Source organism: Copadichromis virginalis, linkage group LG20, assembly GCF_057382275.1.
Source record: "Copadichromis virginalis isolate Kocher_CV1m ecotype Utaka linkage group LG20, C_Virginalis_male_GT1.1, whole genome shotgun sequence".
Lineage (NCBI taxonomy): Eukaryota > Metazoa > Chordata > Actinopteri > Cichliformes > Cichlidae > Copadichromis > Copadichromis virginalis.
Window position 1 is genome coordinate 5,070,820 of NC_140637.1, and position 25,745 is coordinate 5,096,564.

Genomic DNA, 25,745 nt, shown 5'->3' on the forward strand with positions numbered 1-25,745 from the left:
GACGACCCATTCTGCGTTAACGTCAGATAAGTTATTTTGTTTTTTCCTCTCTGCACATCATCTCACCTTTAATCTTCATAAATCGCATTATCATCTTAAGGAAGGGAGCCTAAGCTTAACACTGAGTCATTGTTTAGAATAAATGGTGAAATACAGCAAATGTAAACGGCAAACGTGTTCGAGATTGCTCATTGCACCCTCTGTAACAACCATGACTCTACAAACCTGAATGCTGAATTAATCAAACAAATTAAATTGTGCAAACTTGTTTCAAATCTTTTAAGTGATATTTTCTCCCTTTTGAATTTTAGAAATTCAATATTTTTTGATTAACTTCAACCATTTCGCATTGAAGTTGGCATCACTCACAAGTACATTTTCACTCTACTTACTGAACGAGTGAGAGGAAAGCAATCGACATGAAACCTCTTAAGCAGGGACCAGACTCCAATCTGGACGCCAGTGACCAGTTATAGTACACCAAAATAAATAAGTTATAGATTTCTGTAATTTTAAACATTTACTACTTAAAATCTTTGTGTTGTAATAGCACTTCATTTTCTAAATAACATATCTCAAAGTGGGTCATATATGACCCGTGATATGAAAGGAGTTTAACCTCCCTGCACCACTGTCTATGTTCACTTTTTTTTTAAACAAACACAAAACTACCCACAACATTTTGTTATTTCAATTCATCATTTGTAAGTTATGCTTTCTTAATCCCATGGAAAACATGAATGAAAGTAATATAGTTTTTCATTGAGCTGACTTCATCATTTTAAATCCAATCAAAAGCTACATGCAGAAGCAAGTCAACATATTTAAACTGTGAAACACTGGAAGTTTGTTATGCTGACTTCATCACTAATTATGTGCTGATGTTCTGCAGATATGATGCTTAAAATGAGAAGCAGCACTGCAGTTTAAGTAAGGTGGAGGTGATGAGAATCGCATTACATTTGCAGTTTTTGAATATTTTTGGAAGAGTGAAATATTTTCACCAGCTGAGATGAAGAATCGGGTGATCCCTGCGGTTAGTAAGATTAATAATCTGGGAAACAGACGACTCAAATGTCTGTACAACAGTGTCATTGCCAGTTCTTCCACTTGGAGCTAAGATGTTTAGCTTTTCCATCTAGAGCAGTGTGGTAGAATCTGACTGGTTGCATTAGATCAGACACTTTTAGAAATAAATGCATTTCTTTGAGTCACTGCAATTATATTGAGACATTTTGTAGATTTAGGAAATGAAACTTCTATAAATTACTAAAATCTAATTTTAGTTACTAATGCTGCTGTTTTTCTCCTGTGACACAGCACTTCTCTGGACTTATATTAATTGCAAAGCACTGGACTGTAGGGGTCTGCGGGTCTACCCTACAGTGCCTGACAGAACATTTTCAGTCAGCAAGAGCAGTTTCTCATCCTCTTTGCTGGAATCCCCTGTGCACTCCCTCAAAGATTAATCTTAGGTCCAATCCTTTCACAGCACGCTTCCTCTTTTTCAGATCATTCAGACACACCACATGAATTTCACGGCAAAGGGTGTGAAATACATGCATCAAAAGCCCCCTTGAAACTGCAGGTGGGGCTAACCAAGTGAAAAATACTAAATTAAACTAAACCGAATAGATATGTTTGCATCCAAAGAACAAGAAGAGGAGTTTCCTGATGCTATTGTGCTTACCTTTATTTAATTCAATCCAATTTGGATCCTGTTTTATTCTAGATAACTAAAAAAAGTGCTATCATGAGCTATGCTGCCTTTGTTTGTACATGTATTCATGTCCAGTTATTTACTAATCAGTATCTCTCAACTATCCCCTACCCCCAAATAATGTTTATTATTGTAATATTTGGAATAAAATTCCAGCTGTAATAAAAAAAATGTACTAGCTATAGTAACCATGTGCACATAATATAATATAGTATTTTGGCTTTTTTTCTGTCTTTTTTTCTACTTCTATTTTTTAATATATCTCTAATTGACCTTTTCTTCTTGTGCTGCTGTAACAAGTGAATTGGCTAAAGAGGAATCAGATCTGTTACCATTAATTTTATGTGTCATCTTTGATGCTGTATGTTTTTATATTTATTTGTTGTTATGTGTTTTCTTCTTGTACTGTGAATTTTCATGTTGTAATTTTACATATTGCTGTCTGAACCATACTGCTGTACACTGTCTGATGTTGTGTTAACTTTCCTATTTTTTTTTTTTTTTTTGCTCTGACCTGGCAGGTGAAAAGTGACATGTTGTTCATTAATATGCACTGTTCCCTTTAAATAAATCAATTGAATTAAAATGTATATACAAAATACAACACCCTTAATGTAAGGTTTCCTCTTCTTTCCACTTCTTTTTAAAATGTTTTACTCAACTATTGCAACCAAACTGGGCTCATCTTCAAATCTCTTCTCATCTCTTACTCAATTTTAGTTCCACAAAAACTACATTGGGTGTCTGGAGAAGTCACGAAACTCACAGGTAGCATTTAAATCTCTTTTCATCTGTGTCTGACCTCACGTGAGATGATCTTTAAGGGCAGCAGCAGAGTTTTGGCTGCAGACTGTAAAACCATTTGGGGAATCTTATGAGTCAAAGTGATGCAAAGAAGCTCTGAGTATCGTGACTAGACGGCGAACAACGTGCTTTAACGTGGGTGAACTCAAAACCAAATGTGCTAAATTATGCCAGCTGGAAAACACGACTCCTTTTCAGCACATTTTATTACATTTTAATCACATCTAGGTGATAGACTTCTCTAGTGGATTGAAAAAAAAAAGAAGAAAACTTTCATTTTCTACCTGAATGTGAAACTGGTGGGGATTTCTGTCGCATAAATGAGCCAAACCGATGTTAAACAGCGGCTTTCTCTGAACCACAGAAATGGGGACCTGATAGTACTGACAAGCCACTTTGCTCTGTCGTATATTACACAACCCATTAAGAAAGAAAGTCGAGGGACAATAAGAGAAAAAGCATATGAATAAAAAAAGAAGCACGAGCTCTTAAGAACGCACAGAAAGGAAGTCAAGACCCTTTTCCTGATGCACCACAGAACTGTGGGTAAGCTTAAAGACGGTAAACAAGGCACACACGTCTGAACATCACGTGATCAAACTACATGTGTTTATATGATGACTGTAAAAGTTTCCTGTCTAAACTTTGTTGGTGTTTTTTTTTTTAATTTTTTTATTGTGCCATGTGTTGGACTGCCTGATTAACGGCTATGCTTTCAGTTTTATCGAAACTGTAACTCTAATGTTTTCTTAATTTGAGTTTAATCTTGAGTTGCCATCAGATTCGAGATGAATAGCGCATTTACGAGATTCAGCTCTGCAGCTTGTTTACTGTCGAGGGGTTTTTCTGGCTCGTAGTTGAAAAATAGTTCCGTTCGGGGCAAAGGGTGGGAAGCATTCATGCTTTCAGTCTGCCGATCTGGCCAAACAGTTTCTCTTCTGCACAATCACTTCCTGTTTTTTTTTTTTTTTTTGTTTTTTGGGGGTTTTTTACCAGCTGGTCTGAGGTGAACTCACAAACACATATTTGTGTGTGTTCTCTAAATACTGATCAGAATCTTGTAGCTCTTGAGTGCTCAAGACAGTAGCCTCTCATTAAACAGGAAGCTAACGTATCTAGCAGCACCAGACCACAACTCAGAAATATCAACACCTGCAAACCAAACTGAACAAACACAACTGAGATCATCTATTTATTTGCATGTTATGTGACTTGCTAAGAAAAAGTCTGGCACAGAATTCAGAGAAAAGAAAAACCTGTTTTGTCTGTTTGCTAATGTTAGTTAGTGAACAGTTGTAAAGTCACGCTGCTGTTGTTGTTGGCCCCTGCATTTCCCCTTTCTATGGTAGTACAACCGCCGTGGTTCGGGAGCCACTTCCATGATGAGCGCGGTGTCTTTGTTCACTGATTGTGGTAAAGCTTAAGTACAAATAGTCTTAAACAGATATAAGAAAACAGGAAGGCAGGCTTCCCAGCAAGATTTTCACTTTGACAGAAGACGGCAACATTTCAAGAAGAAGAAAAAAATTGTCTGAAGAAACACGATTAATTTTGTTATTTAAGATGTTTGACTGGCTGCCAGCTGGAATCTACTGTCTTTCCTCCCCCACAAAATATCTGCTTCTTTACATTTATTTGCAGCTATAAATTCAGACATAAATAACTGGGAATGTACTGAATTAAACTCTGTGTGAATTCCAAAAACTAAAAGCCTCGTCTGATCTATTTTGGCTTGTGAAACTCGCAAAAGTGGAAGGAAATCAAAAGAGGAAATAACCTACTTAAATTTATCTTTGTTCATTTAATAAATTACTTATGTTTTATTACCCTCACTGAAAGGTTGGCAAAACTTTCCTAATTTGATGATGTTGCCAAATCAAGAGGAAAAATGATGATTTCATTCATTAATCTAAAGATTTATTACATGAATAACTGGTTAATTAGTTTGCCTATAGAATAAGTGAGACTGTTTTTTTCTCCTTAAAGCCAAAAAGGTTGCATTGGACTGCTCTTTAACTTCTATACCATCATTGAAATTAAAGCATCAGCTTACAAACTATGTCCCTATTACTCAAAAATATGTCTCGTTCATGTCACTCATTCATGAATGAAACAAGCCAAATGTTGCATCCCTCACAAGATTTTCAAATATTTCCCCTCAGGAGGGGGGGATCATTTTGTGTATCCACATTGTGGTATTGCTACTTTGAAAGATTTCCACCACTACCGCTACCTTCCAAATCCCACGTTGCCTTTGTAGTCACGTGTGACAACGCGTTGTAACACACACACACACACACACACACACACACACACACACACACACACACACACACACACACACACACACACACACACACACACACATATATATTCTCCAAAATGAAAGAAATAATAGTTTCCCATCGACTCGGTGACGCACTGAGTCCTCCTCTTATTTAACATCGACAGAATTATTAAACATCTCTTTCATCACAGGCTTTTACTCACGCAGGTGCTCCCCTGCTGCCTGTATACGGAAATTAAATCAGCGTTAATAGCGTGAAAGTTCCAGAAAGTGACTCACTTTTCAGACACCAAACATGCCCTCATACCTGCTTGCGACTAATTCGGCTTCTACTTAAATTCTTATAAATTGGTTTTAGTTAATTGTTTCATTCTTTAGCTTGAAATATTTTTTTAAAGTCTCCTACATACATCACCTAAGACAGGAGGAGGGCGGGAGGTGGAGAGAGCGGTGTACTTTCACTTCGCGCAAACTTTTGGCGGACGGTCCCTTGGCCCGCGCGCAGAGAGAGAGAGAGAGAGAGAGAGAGAGAGCTGGTGAGGCAGCGCGCAGCCGCTCATCCGTCAGGGTCAGCGCAACATCAGCGCCCCACTGATTGACAGCGCACAGCACCGAGGCAGGGAGGCACTCCACTGCTTCACAGGAGCCGTACGAGCGCTCGGATTTACAGCACCTCACCCTGCTCATCTCCTCCTTACGGATAGATCCTGCAGCCGCCGGATCTGAGCGACCCACGTCTCCGTGATGTTCCGTCTTCCATCTTCACTGCGATAAAAAACAACAAAAAGAAGAAGACGGGGGGAAAAGGGGGGAAAGCCATGAAGAGATGACCGGGTTGTAGAGCTGACAGGCAAGTGTGTGCGCTAACAGGTTGGCAAGGCTTTCGCCATGACACAAGTTTTACTGACAACGGCGCAGCGTCACGTTTGCGTGTTGGATTGGATGCGCCGTATCTTTTTATTTCCATTCTAGCCTTTCATTTCAAAATATACAGATATATCACAGCGTATCTGACATCCATCCGGTCCTGTGAGCTTCATTTTAAAAGCTTAACATTTATTTATTCATCATTGTTTAGGCTGTGGGCACAAGTCAGCCTACATCTGTTATTCACATGCAGCGCACACAGCGCAAGTTTCCTCTTACCAAAGAAAATCAATAGTGTAGAATTACTTTACGTTGCAAACCCTACTTGTTCTCGTTGCACACACACATTACATTTGCGGGAAGCAGAAGCACATTTCCATTTTTCTGATTTGCATTTTATTCAGCAGATGTACCAGAAAGCTGAAGTTTCTTTAAGCGTCGTTTCACCTGATTTGACCCTTGAATATTTCCTTTTGATCATTAAAGGCAGAACTGCACGTAGTAAACGTGATAGAAGCACTCAGGTCGTCTTAATCTTCTTTTTTTTTTTTTAAATATCTGTGTGCTCTTATATCACCATCAGGAGGAAGGGGATCAGGTGCAGGCCAGGCCCTTCAATAAGCTACCATTCATTCACGTTATTTACAACCTGCACGTCCTCTTCCTTTTTCAACTACAACCTCTTAAAGATGCATTATCCAGTGTTTTGGGAACAAACAGCAGACAGCTCATGCAGGGACACTTGTTAATAGTGGACATATTAACCCCGGCTGTGCTTGCTCTGTGTGTGGACAGCCGGCTCGTGTTCTGGTGAGCAGCAGAGGAGCTGGCAGTAAATGAGAGGCCGTCACCATGCCCCCAGGGAAGTATGGGATGCAGGAGGAGTGGGAGAAGGAGGGGGACCAGGCGATCAACATGGACTTCCTGCTGCCTACTGGGATCTTCCTCAAATTCCCCGTGTCTCGAAACGACACCATCAAAAGCATCAAAAAGGTACAGTGTCCCTCCCACCCCAACCCAACGCTCACATGCATCGGCATCTGCTTTTAAAAGGGTCTCTGAAACCTCAACTCCTCACTGATATGTGGATGTGTAATGTAATCACACGTTGCGTCTATTATTAGAGAGCACTGTATTTCCAGGAGACTGTAATTGATTGACTGCAGCATAACAGCTCAGACGCTCAGACTGCAAAATCTTGTTGTCAGTCACAATAATACGCTTTTAAACAAATTGGTTGACTTAATGTTTTCTTCAGACATTAAACTAATTAAAACGCAGCCCCCGCTCAGACAATGCTCCCCGGTTCTGATGCTTCCGACAGAGAGGGAGCTTGCAGCTTTCCTCCCTGGGAAACACAGCCAGCACTCTGCCGAAGCAGATCTGCTGTTAAAATGTGAACGTGCTGCTGAACGGGCCAACACTTCTGCCACTACGGGCTGTTTGATTTAGCTGCGTTAGGTAATGATACTCATGGATGCTGTTAGGATGATTAATAGATGAAATGGCCCTCCAGTCATTGCTAATTCACTAGGAATTTTAGGAAAGCTTTAGAAACAATGATTTTCTTGCTTTATTTCAGCTCATTAGATTAATCAGAGGATCATTTGCTTTTGTTTTAATTTTGAAAACAGTAACTGGACAGTCTTGTTTTTTTTTTCTCATGAAAACTGGGCATGGCAGCTCATCAAAACTGGGGCTCTTGTGTTCATTTATCCCTCTTGTCTCTTATTTCAGATGGTTTGGAAAAATGCGAGAAGTGAGGCCCTGTTCTGTGGACTCGGCGATCCTGATGGATACGTCTTCACCTGCATCAACGAGACGGCGGAAAGGGAAGAGCTGGAGGAAGAATCGAGGCGCATAAGTGATGTGCGGCCTTTCATGTGTGTTCTGAGGCTGGTGGCGAGGGAGGGCGACCGGGTGGAGAAACTCACCAACGCCCAAATCAGCCTGTTAATTGGCAAAGGTGGGCCTCTGCAGTGTCTATAGAGGGTTTTTTTGTTTGTTTTTTTGTTGTTTGCTTTTAAGGGTTTGTGGTACTGTTCTATGAGATTAAATCAGTCATGATTACAGAGAAGAGTTCTTGTCATTAAGCTATAGAGATATTCCAGTCTGGCTCGAGTCCCCTGAATTGCTGCCCAGTCTACTAGATTTCTCAGAGTCAGACAGAACAAGTGACTGTATGCATTTAAAAAAGAGAAATGAAATGAGAGTTTCTGACTTGCAACACTCATCCTGATAACGTCTTAATGTTTGCACAGCAGCTTTGATCTCATCCACTTGTCACCATTACTGTGGCTCTGCTATGTTCTTAGTGCCACAAAAATGTCTTCTTTTGCTCAGTTGTTGATCCAGACCCCTGCAACAAGTGCCACAGCACACTTACAGCATGAGAACTGATGAAAAGTTGCTGTGGTTGTAGTTTTGAAGCCTTGGTTTGGCAGAGTTAAAATGCTAATTGGAACAAAAGTATTCTTATTTTTCGGAGACTATAAAGTTAGCAGAATAACACTTTGCTCAAAAGAAGGAACTATTAACAAAAAAGCATTTTCTTTCTGAGTTACAGTATATCCACGATGCTAATCGTCTTTTTTTTTTTTACAAGTAAAGCAGGTTGCTGGCTAGCTATAAGCCAATAATGTCAAATATAAAGCCTAGGGGCCAAAATCTGACCAGCAGAGATTTCAATCTGGCCCGCTTCACAGCTTTGAAAAATGTGAAGGTTTAAATTTGAGATATAGGTTTTACAGCCATTGCCGTTCATATTACACAAAAGTAATCATTAAATGACAGAAGCTTTCTTGTTTTTTCACTGCTGTAGGAATTTCTGGTTTTTACAGTAGGTTCACAGTAATTAAAAATAATGATTCTGTGAATTAACCAAAGATACTATAAGCTAATGTAGCTAACCTGAAAAAGTAGGGCTCGGCTAGGCTAACTAGCTAAAGCTAATTTATTTGTTTAGCAACCCCCCCATATTCTCATGTATTCTGAATATATTATGAGTGGAATGATAATTATTCTTTAGATAGTTATAATATGATTCCACTCATATTTTACGTGTAATTAACTTTTGAAAAATTCAGGGATAAAGTTTTCAAATATACAGACTTAAAGCTAAACGTGGCTAATAGCATTGTTACATTTTAGCCTATGTTTCTTATAGATTTAGTCAGGGAAAATTTGCTATTCTGATGGCATAATTTCTTTTCTATGTTTTCTTTATTCATCTGAACGTTTTTCGTGTTTCAGTTAATTAAATGATAAGCTAAGTTCTCCTTTTACTTTTTAACCAACTTTCCAGGTCTGCATGAGTTTGAAGCTCAGAAGAATGACGAGGTAAATGAGTTTCGGACCAAGATGAGGGCGTTTTGCGAAGAAAAGGCTCAAGATCGACAGAGTCTGCCCTGGCAGAAGTGGATGGAGTACAGCTTCCCATGTGAACTGGAGCCATGCTGCTCCCTGCCGCAGAGCCTCAAGACAAAAAACATCAAGAAGATCTTCATTAATGTCAAGTTTGAGGCTTCTGACGTGAGTTCATCAGTTGTTGTTTTTTTAAGTTGTCATGAGTCATACAGTCCAGTTTGTTCAAACTAATCAAATTTAATGTTCTGGTATGATGGGGCAGCAGGGAACCCGCAAAAAGCAAAGTAGCTTTGATTGGAAAAACTGTGGTTCCACCTTGTGCAGACACATTGTGGAGGTGATTTTAAGTAAATGTGATCACCTTTGGAAAGCCCCCTCCCACACCATAAACACTACCTTCAAAACAACACTCAGGAACAAGCAGCAATTTTAAGATTTTCTGTAAAGCCGTACTCTTTATTTGAATGATGTTGTCTGTTGCTCTTACAGGAAAGCTTCATGCTACAGCAGGACCCTCATGACCTCCCCTTGGTTCTGATGAAGAGCGCTCTGAAGAAGAAGGCTACCGTTTTCCGCTTAATGCGACAGGAACCTGAAGACTACACCTTACAGGTCAACGGGAGGTGGGATTTCATCTATGGGAAACACCCACTGTGTCAGTTCAAAGTGAGTTAATCGAATAAAATAAACTCTTGGAGCAGAAAATTGTGTGAAAATGCAGCATAGAATTTTTTTTTTAACTTTATCACTTTAATTATTTCTCTTTTTTCACAGTTGGTTTTGTTGGTTTAATGACTCAGTCCCATTTTTGTTTTTTAACCAAATTCTGGACTAGAAATTTTAGATGTTCGTATTGTGGCTTTGAGGCAAATCCTGTGTAGGTTTGTCAAATTTTATTTTGGGTTTGTGTTTTTGTTGGATGATAATTCCCAAGAGTCCAATTTTCTTTCAGGCTCATTTTCTGCCATGATAGCTTTTGTATTTCGCTTCTAGACGAGTTGCAGAGAGACATAAAAATGTGCTAACAAATAATCAGCACAGATGTAATTTTTCTTTCTGTTTTGCCACAAAGAAGTGTTTCAGAGGGCACCTAGGGGGCCTTTATCCTCCTCGTTCCTGTGGGCATGTGCTAGACTCAGTATGAACTATTCTACCTAATTGATTTCATATCAGCATCCATCTTTAAAAAAAAATACACATGCTCTTTGACATATTAACCCACAGCGCCTTTAAGATGAAGGTTTATCTATTTATTCACAAACTGAAAAACGAACTGTGAAAAGTTGGACTTTCTCTGCTGATCTTTGTTGAAACTGTGAATTGCATTCTCTATATTCTAGACAAGCTGTTGTTTTCTCTGTGAATGTGTGCGAGTTTCTGTTTAGTGTCGTTTGTCTGCGTTCAGCCTGTGCAGGTGGGTCCATAATAACTGAAATGACTGTCGGTTAGGAGTAGGCTAAGTCAAGATTTTGGTGGCCGGAGACTCCACTGTTGATTTTGAAACTCCAACTACCTGCAGGGGTGACTCATATCTGTATAGCAGCCCTGCAGAAAGGAACTGCATCCATCCACACATAATGAGATTTGAGCTGCATTAACCTACAGCAAATGAACAGCCTTCAGGAGCTAACCAGCGCTATCAGAACACTGGGAAATATCTGTGGGTGAACTGACTGATGGCTGTGCCAGTAAATCTTCTGTTGTCTCTCTCCTCAGTACATCTTCTCGTGCTTGAGAAATGGCCAGAACCCCCACCTCACCATGGTGCACTACTCCACCGTCACCAAATGTCAGGAGGAGCAGGGCAGAATGTGCAACCAGGTGTACAAGAGTCGCTCCTTATCCAGACCTCCTCCTCTGCCACTGAAGAAGGTAAGAGGTCAGGCGGTAGCTGTCGTTCATTAAAAGAGGAGCACATGCTCTTTTTTTCCCCCTTTTCTCTTTTCTTGCAGTTGTTACTCGACTAGCCTGCGGACTTTGGCACACTTGAAATAAGCCACGCAGCTCGGTGTAGATAATTTACATCTGACGGCTTGTCTTTCATTTGCTGTAGTTGCGCATGCAGCATACGTTGGAACTGCTTTAGCATAATAAAAAATATCGTTAATGTTTTGAAACTTTTATCTGAAGCTCGTCAGATAAGCAGCTAAAAATCTTTTGGCAGTTGTCTTCAGTTAGAAAGTCCCCCCCCCCCCCAACTTTCTTTTGAAAGTAGATGTTACTTTGCGTCTACCCTCTTTTCGTTTTTTTGAGTTGTGGCCAAACAGGAAATTGGAGCAACCGTGTGAATGCAAGGCAGTGAGAAATTAAATTCCCTTTTTTCCTCTGACTTCTTCCTACAGCAAAACACCTCCTCTCTGTGGTCCATCAATGAGCCTTTCCACATTCACCTGGTGCAAGGCAAACGAGTCAACGCAGACGAGGGAATGAAGGTCGGTGTGGTTTTGCGTGGGTTTTCTCTCACTTTGCTGCTCAATGAAATGTGGCATTCACTTGTTTACCAATATCTCAATTTCAGTTGTAGGAACAGCGGGGCTGACATGTAAATGACAAGGGGGGTCACATGGTACAGACCACACATTTCCCATAATTCATCAAGGCGGTTGGTTAAAACTTCAAAACAGGAAGTGGGGAGTGTCTATCTGGTTTTTACGTCTCATTCTGAGGCCTAGATTCTAAGAAAAAAGACAGACTACATGCTCTCCCTCTTTCGCTTTCAAATGCACTTCTTTTTTTGAAGGCGTTGCATGTTACTATTGCAGACGGGCTCCTGACCTATCTCAAAATTTGACAACTGTCAGTGAGCGTACGAGAACAGCCAAAGGATGTGGAAACATCCGCTGATACTCCATGCTCACCCTTCCGTGTCAGAAGAAAGAGTGAAAGAAAGAGTGGGAACTCTGTTAATGTGTGTCTGTCTTTGTAATTCTGTTTCATAACTAACTACATTACTGTTTGGATGGGTTATTAAGTGCAAGTGCACTCCTGGGTGCTGCTGCCTTAGAGCATCATGACTCATGACTAATTTTTCCTGCTGCATAATTATCAGTCATGTCTGTGGATGTCAAGCAGAGGTTTGAAAACACAACCCCTGGAGGGAAGGGGGGAAATCAGCTCATATATTTTGTAAATGTTAATTCGGACTATCTTGATTTGGCGAAAGGCAGGAGCTTAATGGTCGTGCAGTATTAAATTACGTCTCTGGCGGTTGTTTTTTCATTTGTGTCTGACTCTGCACGGAGACCTGTTTGCGCTTACGAATGTGTAAACTCTTTGACTCATAGCTCGAATTACACAGGAAACTCTGAATCATCTCGTGAAGTCTGTAAATCTTCCACAAACAATCACCTTCACACTAAAGTGCTAAAGTCTTCGGCTTCCAAACCACATGTCTTGCCTCCATCTAATCACTACTGTGTATCTGTGGTTCCCCTGCAGCTTGTAGTGCAGGCTGGTCTGTTCCATGGCAGCGAGCTGCTCTGTAAGGTGGTGACGAGCTCGGAGGTGACAGTGAGCTCCGAGCCGCTGTGGAATCAGAAGCTGGAGTTTGACATAAACGTGGCCGACCTGCCCCGCATGAGCCGCCTGTGTTTCGCGCTCTACGGCGTCATTGAAAAGACCAAGAAGCCCCGCGGCACCAAAAAGAAGAACAAGAAAGCGGTGAGTGTGTCAGTAACTCGTGGTGCTTTTGGGGTCTCAGCGTACTACTCGTTCGATTGAGTAGGCCAGTGTTTTGGGCTGGTGGTGTGAATTTGTTCGCAAGCACAAACAGATCTGTTTCCTCTCTTGTGTGTAGTGCGTGTAGCTTCTGTGTGGGTCTGTTGTTTCTGCTGCGTCGGGTTGTGCAAGTGTGCTTAGTGGCAAGGCTGCGGTTAACACTTCATCCGCTTCAGCCCTTTTATCTGCACATCGGTCCAAGGAAGGAAGGAATTGGCTAACATTTTCAAGGAATTCTAAATTCATCTTCACAGCCCTCATCTCTCTCTCTCACACACACACACACACACACACACACACACATATATATACACTGAACCTTCTAAATTTACATGCTCGCTGACAGCTTAGAGGGGGAGGGGGATTAAGACATTACAAAGCAATTTTATCTACAGCAGGGCTTTGCAACATTTTTTTGATTAACAAGCATGAATTCAGAAAAGCCAACAAAGAGAAAGGCACAAGAAAAGTGCACACATTAAATCCATGTAGTTGGATTTACACCTGCAACTCTTCTAGCTGTTTTAACAATTGTTCAGCTGCATTTTCAAAGGTTTATTCTGCTGTAAGGGCTGCAGCAGAAGACAAACTCTCTCTTTGATTGACTCTTTGCTAGTATATCGCATTACGACAAAAATTGAATGAGTGAAGGAGTGCACTAATGGGCCACGCAAACGGCTACATTTTTATAAAAGATATATATCAAACTGAGGATTAAAGACCTACTTCTCACTGATGTTTTAGGCAAACAAACACAACACAGGATATATATATATATATATATATATATATATATATATATATATATATATATATATATATATATATATAAATATGTGTGTGTGTGTGTATATATATGAAACAAAGAAACCTCACTGCACACAAAGGCACACGTGCGCCTACAACAATAAGCATGACAGACAGCTTTTATATATAGCTTTGCATACATTTATACATGGCTGGCAAAGCATGCAAAAATGATGTGAAATTACATTTTGAAGAGTGGAACACATAGTAATAATGGTGATAATATAAAAAGCATTGTAATCGTTTGCACAAAGCTTTACCGCTTATGATGAAGTTTTATTTCTAAACAAAAAAAATCATAATAATTTGTGGTTTAAACTAGTGGTTTAACAATAAGATAAGCACATAATTGTTTAGCTACAGCTCCATCATTGAAAATAATTAGTATTGACTAAGAAGTATGTGATACCAGGGCGACACTTCAGTGTAATTGTTAAACTGAAAAATTAAGGCTGATCAGGACACCTGAAGGTCTGCGAGGCAAACACTCCAAGAAAGAGTAATTTGTTTGCCAAAATCCAGTCAGTAACTGAACGCTGGTTTAGCTGACTGGGTTCAGCAGGACACCTGTATTTTGTTTGGCTAATGCAAAAAGTTCAGATCCGCCCAGAATCCAATTACAGTGTGTCTTCCCCTGTGTCCTGACACAAGGAAGGCCCAAAAATATAGTTTAAAAAAGCACAAAATGTAGATACTAATGACAATAACACCTGATCTGACATTAATGCACCAATTATCTTTAAAACATTTATTACATTAACTGCTGAATCAGTCATTCAACTGACAGAAATTCATGAGCAGCTACTAATTATTAGTAATTTAAGAGAATTTATGCTTTTCTTTTCTATATAACAAGAAGTTTCCAGCATAGAGAGATTTTTAAACTTTTAACCTGAGGGGAAAAAACATACTTTTGATAAAATTAATTAATTGACACCAATGCCATACACATTTCTGTTTATGGTCGAAATGACAAATGTTTGTTAAAAAAGCTCCACTCGGCATGTTACTAGCAAACAAATGACCTCTCATTTTATTAATACATGCAAAATTTAATATGTTACTTTAACTATAAGCAAGTTGGATTCAATTGGATGCTGATTGGCTTCAGCAGCTTCTTGCAGCAGCTCCTTTTATGTCATATAAATGAATATAAAATATGTCCTGTTCAGGACGGTGCACAGCTGCTACAGTGGTGGCAGTACACTCAAATACCACATTTGAAAGAGCCCCCACAAACCTCCCCTGTATACAATGAAAGGTACAGTGAACAAGAACAACAAATTCCCCTTTTACTGTAGTCGCAGTATCTTCTGTTTTGAAGCGACGCAGCAGCTGTGCGCTCGAGTTTGTGCAGACCTCCAAAACATGTAGCCCAGGTGTGTTTTATAGCCATTAAGACCACTTCTGCTTTCTGAGCCACTTCTCTCTTTGTTTGCCTGGAAGAGAAGTCCTGCAGCCAGACGGCAGAAAGGCTGGCGGAAGTTGAGCTATTTTAGCCGCTCTTGTTTATGTGCACTGCCTTTTTTTCTTCTTTTTTTTTTTAACTTGAATGTGTTAACTGTGTTTTTGTTGTTTTTAACACACTGAAATAATGGAAGTCATTTTTCTACTGATTTCTTGGAACCCAAATTCTTTTTATAGAGAACTTTAGAAGTTAGAAATACAAACGAATCATTCTCCTAACGTTTTATTGTCATGTTTTTGGAGGCGGTTCTAAGTCTAACGGTGAATTAAATTAAATATACCGCAATCAAGGTTCAGAGTGTTTATTGCAATTAGAATATTAAAGTTTTGAATTCAAGTGAACCTTTAAAATAAAGCACATGTTGGGCAGGAGATGGTTAATTATTCAAAGCATTTTAGATTAAAGAATAAAAAAGCTTTGCCTTTAGAGAATCTTGATTTTAATTTTTTATGATGCAAAAAAAAAAAAAAGATTTCTCAGTGAAACGTTTTTATCTTCAGAGAGGAAAGAGCTTGAAATATAAAAGATTTGTATTGCCCAAGTATTGCACATGATTTTATTACAACTGAGGAAACATAATTCAGCTCAGGCTGCAAGCTATGCAGGTTCGTTTTCCTCTGTACATCTTTTACATTCTCTGACTCAGTTTTAAACCATTTCCAAGATCCTCAAGCTTGAAGATGGTGTGTGAAGTGAAACAATAAAGTTTCTCTCTTTGTCTTTTCAGGATTGTCCAATAGCCTGGGTGAACACCATGGTGTTTGACTACAAGGACCAGCTGAAGACTGGGGAGTTCCACTTATCCACATGGCCGTGTGTTCCTGGTACTTTTCAGCCTTGCCTCTTCTTACATTTTCATCCTCTTCAAAAAATGTAAAAAACACCTCCTCCACAACACTTTGAAGCACGCAGAGAGCTTCTGAAATGCCCAGAGTGACACGTCTTGCCGCCCAAATCACACATAGTGACACATTTTGTGTTTTATGATGCAATAAGATAGCCTGTTTGCAGATGCTGAAGTACCTGTTTGCCAGGCGGGGGAGTGGTTTTCTTAGACGAAAGACTAAAAACTGAGAAGAAGATTCCACCAAATGGAACATTTCATCATTTCATATATGATATTTTTATCACAGATGAGAAAAGTGACCTGCTGAACCCGATGGGAACTGTTGAGAAGAACCCTAATGTGGACAGCGCCGCTGAACTTCTCATTCATTTTCCCAACATCCGGCCACACCCCCTCTACTACCCTCCACTTGAAAAGGTACTATCTCCCAAAAGACTACACAAAAAAAGTTACAATTAAAAAAAAAAAGGTGAACTAACGTGAAGTACAGTGTAAAATTTTATTAAATTTAATGGAATATAGTTAAATGAAATTTATAGGATTTGTATACATTCAGTTTATACCAAAAAACATTTTCCTTAATGATGAATTATTTGAATAAGTCATTTTATGATTTTTACACAGAATTATTGTGTCATGTTTATTGAGGCTGAAGCACATATTTGGATCTTTGTTTGATGACAGTCAGTCCAAGCAATAATCCTCACGTGTTTTCAGATATGTGACATGGAGAGGAATGGTGATCTAAGTTTAGCCACTAAAGACGAGGTAGGACTCACATGTGACAAATTTTACATAGTTAGAATTTTTGTTTTGTTTTTAAAGCAGAAAATTTAATAACTTTGTGTGTGGATCATGTGCTCTCTGTAGTACTTTAAGCTCAAAGAATTCATGGACAACAAAAACTACACCGAGTTTTTCGAGGACGAGAAAGAGCTCCTGTGGAAGCTCCGCACCGAAGTCCGCGATCATTATCCTGAAAGTCTGTCCAAGCTCCTCCTCATCACCAAGTGGAATAAGCGTGAGGATGTAGTTCAGGTACGAGTAAAGCGTTATTTATTCTTTGTATTTTTCACTGATGTCTGTAAGTCGATCTGGAGATGTAAAACCTTTTGTTTCAGATGATTAGCTTAGCTTTAAGGGTTAAAGTGGCCAAAATTTCAAACAAGGAGTGAACGAATCAGAAAAAAGCTCAAAGAAGTCAAATTTTTCATCTGAAATGATAGTCTATATAGGATTATTAAAACTGGGATGAATACTATGTAGTGTAGATAAGTGTGTATCTGTGTGTGTGAGTGAAGGGTCTATAATTCTTTACAGTTACACATATCCATATCAGTATGTATTCTTAGTTTCTTATATACAGACAACTAATAGTTTATATAGGGTGTTTTATTTTGTTTTAGCAAACGTCCATGAATGCCAGCTGTACTTCATTCTTTTACATTTTCAAAATAAAGTTCTATCTATAGAAAACAGGCAACCATGAGCTCTGATCTATGTAATATAATATTTATTTATAATATTATGTTGGTAATATTTACCAACCACAGAGGTCTTGCAGTAAACCTTTGTTGTAACAAGAGCAAGAAAATGTGTGACTTTACAGGTTTTTGGAGCTTCAAAACTAAGGAATGTTTTAACAGTGAATCATGCAAAATTATAGTAATGTCACTGCCGCAGAAAGAAATATCGAGTTGTGAATTAACATCAGCAGCCTGCTTTAATCTTCAAATTGTCAAAATCTCCTTGATTTTTCTCATCATGTTAGAAAATAATTCTTGGATTCTCCTCAGATGGTGAATTTACTGAGGAACTGGCCAGACCTCCCTGCCATCCACGCCTTGGAGCTCTTAGACTACAGTTTTCCCGACCCAGCGGTTCGTTCTTTCACTATCAGATGCCTCAGAAAGCTCAGGTACACACACATCTGTTTCAGAAGCTTACAGTGCCAGGCATGCTGTGTTGTGACTGTTAACCGCATAAGCCACATTTCTCTGCACACAGTGATGATGAGCTGCTTCATTATCTGATCCAGCTGGTCCAGGTCCTGAAGTACGAGTCCTACCTGGACTGTGACCTTACCACTTTCTTGTTAGAACGGGCACTGTCCAACAGGAGGATCGGACATTTTCTGTTTTGGCATCTCAGGTGAGTGAGAAGGGGCTAGCTTTAAAAAATACAAGCTAGTTAGAAAAAAGGGAGCAGAAAGAAAAACAAGATCGAGTCAGCTTTTTGTTTGACTGGAGATTTGTGTCTATTGTAGGTCAGAGACTCATGTGGCATCTGTGGGTTTGCGCTTTGGCCTGATTCTCGAGGCCTACTGCAGGGGAAATATCCATCACATCAAGCTCTTAACCAAACAGGTAATCACCTCCTGATTCTTACTCACCTTCGCTTTGATCTTGTGTGTTTTCAACTGATTCTCAGTCTCTGTGTTAACTCTCACACACTCAGAATGAGGCTCTGGGCAAAATGAAGGCTCTGAGTGACTTTGTCAAGTTGGGCTCCCAGAAGGTGACGGCAGAGGACCTGAAGCAGTGTATCAGACAAGAGTCCTACCTGGAGGCCCTGTCAGACCTTCTGTCACCACTCAACCCGAGCATCATCCTCTCTGAGATCTGGTTAGTGGCCCAGAAAAACACACAAATGCAAACGCACACAAGAGAGCATAATTGTTTTATGCATTATTGTCCTCCTTATTGGATTTTGCAAAGGCCACTTTGGCTCCTTTTCTGGCTTTACTGAATAAAAAAAAATACATTTAAGTGGTACACGGAGAAATTAACTCTTCAGTTGATTCAGGATCACAGCAACTTACTCTCATTTCTCCCTCCTACAAACATCGTCATGGACAAAAAAAAATCATTTTTATACAACAGCTCACAAGGGATATCAGTTACTGAGCAAAAATATATGTACAAGGATGAAAATGAACATGAGCATTTTTGCTGTTACAGTACTGATAGATGCAGATTTATGGACTCCAAGATGAAGCCACTCTGGCTGATGTTCAAGAATCCCGCAGTTGAAGGAGACATGGTGGGCATTATCTTCAAAAATGGAGATGGTAAGAGACAAGAAGGTCGAACATGCCTTTCTCAAGGTGCCTGTTTTAGTTTAAGGGCTGGTTTGCACATTCAAATCTGCTGGGAAGATAAAAACTGTGGGTTTGGAACGAGTCATGCGAGAGAAAAGTTAGGATTAGATATATCAATTTCTCCTTGTCACCTTTAGACCTTCGACAAGACATGCTGACCCTGCAGATGATCCAGCTCATGGAGAATCTGTGGAAGAAAGAAGGTCTGGATCTCAGGTAGGAGCTGGTTCTTACACTAATTGCCTCTTGTGCACGGGGAAATCTTGTCCACCAGCCTTAACGCTGTTCATTTTTCGACTTGGCAAACACAGGATGATCCCGTACGGCTGCCTGTCGACCGGGAACAAAATGGGGCTCATCGAGGTTGTGAAGAACTCTGACACAATTGCCAACATCCAGCGTAACAGCAGCAACAGCGCCGCTACCGCTGCCTTCAACAAGGACGCCTTGCTTAACTGGCTCAAATCGAAGAATCCCGAGTGAGTACGATGAACTCTGGCACAATGGCAACTCTCAGAAGCTCTCCGATTGTCATCTTATTTGGTGTAGACACTCTGTAGAGGTGATGACCCTATTTAACCTCAAAAAGCAAAGCAAATTAGGTGCATTATACACACAGCCAAGCATGACATAAAACCACACAGAAGACACAGAGCAGGAGTGGGGTGAGCTAATCCGCATATGCACCCTTTTCCCCCCATAAACCTCCCTCAGGTTGTTGTGGGGACTTCCCCAAGTCCTCCTAGGACAAGTGTCATGAAAGAAGTTTTTCAATTTGAAATTCGCGATAACATCATGTGAATTTTCCAAAGCGGCATCTCATCATTTCATCGACTCCTCTTGATTTTAGCACAAAGCAGCCGCGTATATTGAGCCACAGATGGGTATTGATATTTTTTAAGTAAAACAATAATATGTTTGCGATCAATTATCCATTTTTGTTCATGTGGAAAAGAAGGGGGAGGGGAAGGACAGAAAATAAGACTTAAGAATATGAAAAAAAGGGTGTTTAAGGCACACAAGCCTTCATCCTATTCCCAGTCCCATTCAGGAAAACTTGCATAGTTTGATATAAATATTTCACTTCTTGTGAGCAGTAAACAGTACTGCTTCATCTTGTAGTTTCTTTTTCTTTTTTTTTACTTAAATTGTTTTCTTAAAAGTGTTTTTTTCCTTGTAGCATTTTAAAACCGGATAGAGCAGCACAAAGTAGAGCAGCATCTTTAGCAGCATTAAATGAGAGTAGATTTTTATTTGATGCCAGACAGTCTGAAGGTCTTGTCTATTCTAAAAGCTCCTTGAAGAAGTAATGAATAAGCCTCTGTACTTCACGTTGGTGTGTCCAGGCTGATGGCCCCACAGAATACAAAGATAATTAGCCCGGACACTGCAGCGTGAGAAAATTAGTATAAAAAACACAATGAACCCTCCGCACGTCTAGGCTGCGAAAGGATGTGACGATCAGGCGTTAATCAGCCACAGGAACTCCTCTTTGAACATTTCATATGCTCTGTCACCGATGACACTCTGCTTCATGGCTGCGTTTGTGTAATGCAGGCTGATATAGGAAATATAAGAGAAGTGTGAAAGCACTGTAAGAACACAACTCGCTCACGTTCTGCTTCCTCGTTTCTGTGACCTTTTATGTCACCAGGGACAAACTTGATCAAGCGATAGAGGAGTTCACACTGTCCTGCGCTGGCTACTGTGTAGCTACTTACGTCTTGGGCATCGGAGATCGTCACAATGACAACATCATGATCAGGGAAACTGGACAGGTAAGATTTACTGCACGTTTGAATCTCAGCAAAATTATGTTGTTGATTGATGTGTAATGTTTTTGGTTGGAGTTGGTAAAAAAATGTGCTTTGTAATATTCTAATAATTTTTTGGTGAAACATGCTGGAGTCAAATTGTTTAGGTCAGTCAGTGTTTGGGAGACTCAGACGTAGTGACTAAAGTGAGACTTTGCTTTTTAGCTGTTCCACATTGATTTTGGGCACTTCCTGGGCAACTTCAAGCGGAAACTCGGGATCAACAGGGAGCGCGTGCCTTTTATCCTGACGTATGACTTTGTCCACGTGATCCAGCAAGGACGAACAAACAACAGTGAGAAATTTGAGAGGTACAATAAAAACATGTAACTCTAACACACGTACGTAGTTATAGTTATAGACTTTGGCACAGTGGTGCAGTGGCAAGCGCTGTCCTCTTACAGCAAGAAGGAGTTGGGTTTAAATCCACCTGTCAGTTGGAGCCTTTCTGTGTGGAGTCTGTGTTGTCTGTCTTGGCCCTGTAATAGACCGTGTACCCTGGCATAGGAACCAGGCACCTTGTGACCCTGAATTGAATAAGCAGTAAAGGATGGATGGATTGTTCTGGGGTTCTGCTAACTTATGAAACGTGTTTGTTTTTGCATCTTTTGCATCAGGTTCAGGGAGTACTGTGAGCGGGCCTATAAGATCCTGTGTCGGAACGGGACGCTGTTTGTCAACCTCTTCGCCATGATGAAGGCAGCGGGGCTACCTGAACTCACGTCCTTCAAAGACATACAGTATCTAAAGGTATGCCACAGTTATGATGTAGCAGTTAATGATTATGAGGAGAATGACAACAATGTTAATAATTAGTGGTTTCTTGTTTTTAAAAGGACTCTTTAGCGCTGGGCAAAACAGAGGACGAGGCGCTGAAGAACTTCAAAGTAAAGTTCAACGAAGCCTTGCGGGAAAGCTGGAAGACCAAGGTCAACTGGATGATGCACTCACTGGCCAAAGATAATAGACCATGAAGAACACTGAACCAATGAAACATGAGGCCCAGCCAAATACATGGATTTTTAACTTATACACATAAACACAGTCTAATATTTTACTTGACAGAAGGAATTCAAAGACTCTGAAAAGCTCTTTAGCAAACGTTTACATCTCAGTGGCCTGTATGTGGTAAATAACAACTAAGCAGAGGCATCCAAAGATAATGAGATAATCCTGGAGCATCACTTCCACACACACAAGTATTTTCACAGTGAAGAAAATCCATCGCACTCATCCTCCTCCCATATATCAGTGGAATGTCTTTGCCACGAGGAGCATTTCAACCCAGAGAATAAACCTGTTTTTGATTTGCTGAAATTGCTACTTGAAAACCACCTGCTCATGCAAAGTGTCATGAATCACCGAAACAGAAAGTTCATCTCATCGACTGCATTACTCAACAGGGAGCAAGCTGCAAACTAACTTTATGATGACTTGAGGCTCTGTTCGGCAGGGAACAGCAGTTTCACCTCAAGACTTTCGTACGGTTTACAACCCACGATAGCTGTTATGAGGTTATTTCCTCTCATTTCAACTGTATCTTTGCAAAACGTGTCTTTTTAAAAAATATATATATTATCATTATTGTATTTTTATTTAACTGTGGTAACTACTTAATGAGTGCTGATGTACTTGTTAGGTCGCAAAGAATATTTCAAAAAGAGGTGATGCTTTTTGTCGTTCTAACATTGTTGTCTAATGTTGCCTTGAAGAAGAATATGTGCCAATACACATGAAGCATTTTATAGTATAGTCTAAGAAAATGTAGGACTTTTATTTTGAAAACATGCCTGTGTACCAGGCTGTGTGTACCTATAGCTAAAGGTACCCTGATACTACTCTTATTTTAAGAAATACACTTACTTGCCTTTTAGCTTAAGTGAGATTTAAGTATACTAGGTTTATCCTATCCATTTTAGGGTACTAGGGAAGGTGGAGCTTATATTATGTGGTATTGAGAAAGGGGCGGGGTAATGTCCCTCCTCGCATCCATGGACATCTATGGACCATTTTGGATGATTGGTTAATCAAACAAGCATATCTTTGGACCGCGGGAGGAAAAACCTCACAGGGATACGCACAGGAGACCATGCCAACTCCACCACAGCCCCCACTGCAGACCAGCCTTATTTCTTTGAGGTGACAGTGCTCACCACTGCAGCACTGCGCACAGTCCATGTTAATTGGTGATCTTTAAAAGTGACTGTTTCCTTTAGAAAGACTAGCTGTTTTGCTTTAACTATGCTAAGCTAAGCAGACTGTCTGCTGACTCCAGCGTCATATTTAAAAGACACCATGAAAGTGTAATCAGTTTTATTTTAGATTTTGAAGTTACAATTCTATTTTATTTTTCTATTCCCTTTTTCTGGAGAAATATACGATTTTTTTTATGCGCAAGGCAAAGATCTCATATATGTTTGGTGAAAAGAACAGAAAAAAAAAGCTTCAGCAGGTCCCAGAATAAGACAATCCGTAGACTCATGTAAGCCATAGACTTGTGGATGTTTTTCTCAAAATGCAGTATTGATGTCATGCCTTCTTTGAAAGTGTAAACCTGGACTAGGTCTATGATCTTAGAAAGAGCAGTACGCATCTGTGAGTGTGTGTGTGTGTGTGTCTGTGTGTGTTCTCTAATATTTAAATATGCACTTAAACTGTGATCTCCATTGCATTTTTTTAATGGGTGTACAAGGTGCCATGAGGGCGATTTCATGCTTGCAGTGTCAAGCACAACCACACTTTGACATATCTGATGCTGTAAAATATGGCGTTTATTTAAAGTGAGCTCGTATGCTGTGTCATTTCATTTTGTGGTGCATTCGCATTACTTTACATGCTGTATGTCATTCCGTAAGTCGTGCAGGGTCCACTTGAATGAAAGAAAATAATGTGCTATTTATAGCCTCTTTTATTTTTGCAAAACGGTTTAAAAGGTCTCTACTTTTTGTACAAGTCTCTGTACAGTTAGAGCAAGTGTAGGTGTAGATTACACAGCATGAGGATTTAAGGTACCTTAAACTACTGAGCGATTCACTGTGGAACAGACCTAAAATACAGCTCGCCAGTGTCCTTCAATGTGGGCTCCACTAAGCACTGCATGTTTAAGTCAGGAAAAACAAATTAATGGGCTACTCTTTGCTGTGTGTGTGTTTTTTTTATTTTGCAAATTGTAAAGTATATTGCTGAATCAGTTTCGGGCTCTGCCCTGATTAACATGCGTGCAGCTAAAAATTATGAGATGCAGTATAGACTTTTCTCTGCATCCTGTTTTTACTTGTGCTTCAGATGTTATGAGGAGGTAAACATGATGTCAGTAAACAGAGTGTAAAGGGAGAACTTTCTAGAATCCAAGCCATTTGTTAACTCAATGTTACGCTCGTTTTTGCAACTTCAAATAGGCAGATTGATTGGAAAAAGGCCAAATCAACCAAAGTCACCCCCATGTTCCATTTCTCCCTAAATATTCATCAGCATTTCAAGTCTGAGGGACTTGCTTATCTCCAACTATTCTTTAGGTCATATCAGTCTGGTGTGCAACACCACTACAAAAATAAATTACTAGTTTCAGTACCTCCTTATACACAGTAGCCCCCTTGTTTATTAGAAACATTCGCAGTTTAGCTTCCATATTTGAGGAAGTGGCAATAAAGTGATTTGTGATAATGTACAGTGGTTTTTGCAGATGTGATAAAGTCCAACAAATGTGTCCGCATCTGTTTATTGTTTTGGTATAGATGTTGGTCACAGATATTGCAGTCTGGCCTGATTATCTGTATTAAGTATGAGTATGTTGTGGAAGCTATGTAAAACCATGACTGCTTTTTTGTGTTTTTCTCTCTTACTTGATCATATTTCATCGAAATATTTGAGAGTGGTAAAGCAGTATCAACTTTTCTATTCAATTGGCTAATAAGTTTCTTGCAGGAATGTCTTTTTGAAAAGTAAGAATCTGAATTGTTGGTTGTTTTTTTGTTTTTTTTTTCAACAAAAAAATTTGAAAATTATATTTTTCATTGGACATTAATTAAAAGTGCTGCAAAACTAACTGAGTGGTTCTTTGCAAAAGAATTTTGTGAGCTTTCTCTTAAATCGGGAGTGTCACATTCAGTTTTGCTTACAGGGCATATATGGCCGAAAACCTTTGCATGTAATGAACAATCCAGACACAAAACAGGTGATGAACAGCCTGAGGTATCTTATTGAAAAACTATTACACACGGAAGTGGCTCAGAGATGTGCGATGGTGAGGCTCATTTAAAAACATATTACAACATAATCCCTACCTGTTTGACCCAAGTGACTCCTTTTTTTACTTTTATTTTTATTAGTATTATTTTTCTTTTTAACTTTTTAACTAATTATAATCACAATCTATAAAAGCTATACTTGTGTAGATATAAGTATAGCTATATGAAGCTATAAGGTTCTAACTTGTAGTTAGAGACTCATTTATACTTTAATAGCCATATGTATGATGATAATATGTTGAATGATAATACTAACAAAAAAGAAGATGACGATGACAATGGAAATAGGATGATGATGATAATGATGGCTATTAGTATTATTATTTTATTTTATAATGGTTATAATTATTGTTATTAACTACGTTTAATTTATTTTTTCTTCTCTCTCTTGAGCCAAAAACTAACAAAAGTAATGCCTGTGTTCAGCTTTTACGCACTGCACATCAAATACACCTTCAACATTAACCTGTGTTGTTGTTGTTTTTATTTGAATGTATGTTATTTGTATTTAAATGCACAGTTTGTCTGTCTTGTCCTAATTTGTCCTGTTGTTTTGTTAGTGTAGTATTGAAAAAAAAAAGGCATAAAGAGTCTACACCACAGTTAACCTCCAAAATAAAAATAAATAAATAAATAAAATTAAACAAACTAATTTTAAAAAGAAATAATCAATAAATAAATAATTTTATGCTCACAAACTC

General features: G+C 39.3%; 1 protein-coding gene and 1 long non-coding RNA gene across 2 annotated transcripts in view; one reads left to right on the forward strand and one right to left on the reverse strand.

The window, feature by feature from the left end:
• Positions 1-25,745, reverse strand: part of LOC146684113 (uncharacterized) — a 30,503-nt gene that overhangs the window by 3,910 nt on the left and 848 nt on the right. The window lies entirely within an intron of this gene.
• On the forward strand, positions 5,323-24,842 carry pik3cd (phosphatidylinositol-4,5-bisphosphate 3-kinase, catalytic subunit delta). Its single transcript, XM_085443388.1, has 23 exons — positions 5,323-5,661; positions 6,474-6,671; positions 7,416-7,644; positions 8,983-9,209; positions 9,534-9,710; positions 10,761-10,916; positions 11,387-11,476; positions 12,483-12,704; positions 15,764-15,860; positions 16,170-16,300; positions 16,601-16,651; positions 16,754-16,921; positions 17,680-17,801; positions 17,891-18,034; positions 18,150-18,249; positions 18,341-18,507; positions 18,844-18,953; positions 19,121-19,199; positions 19,295-19,462; positions 20,638-20,761; positions 20,963-21,108; positions 21,415-21,547; positions 21,634-24,842. Exons 2-23 carry the CDS (start codon positions 6,531-6,533, stop codon positions 21,769-21,771), a joined length of 3,120 nt encoding a protein of 1,039 aa, XP_085299514.1. The 5' UTR covers positions 5,323-5,661; positions 6,474-6,530; the 3' UTR covers positions 21,772-24,842.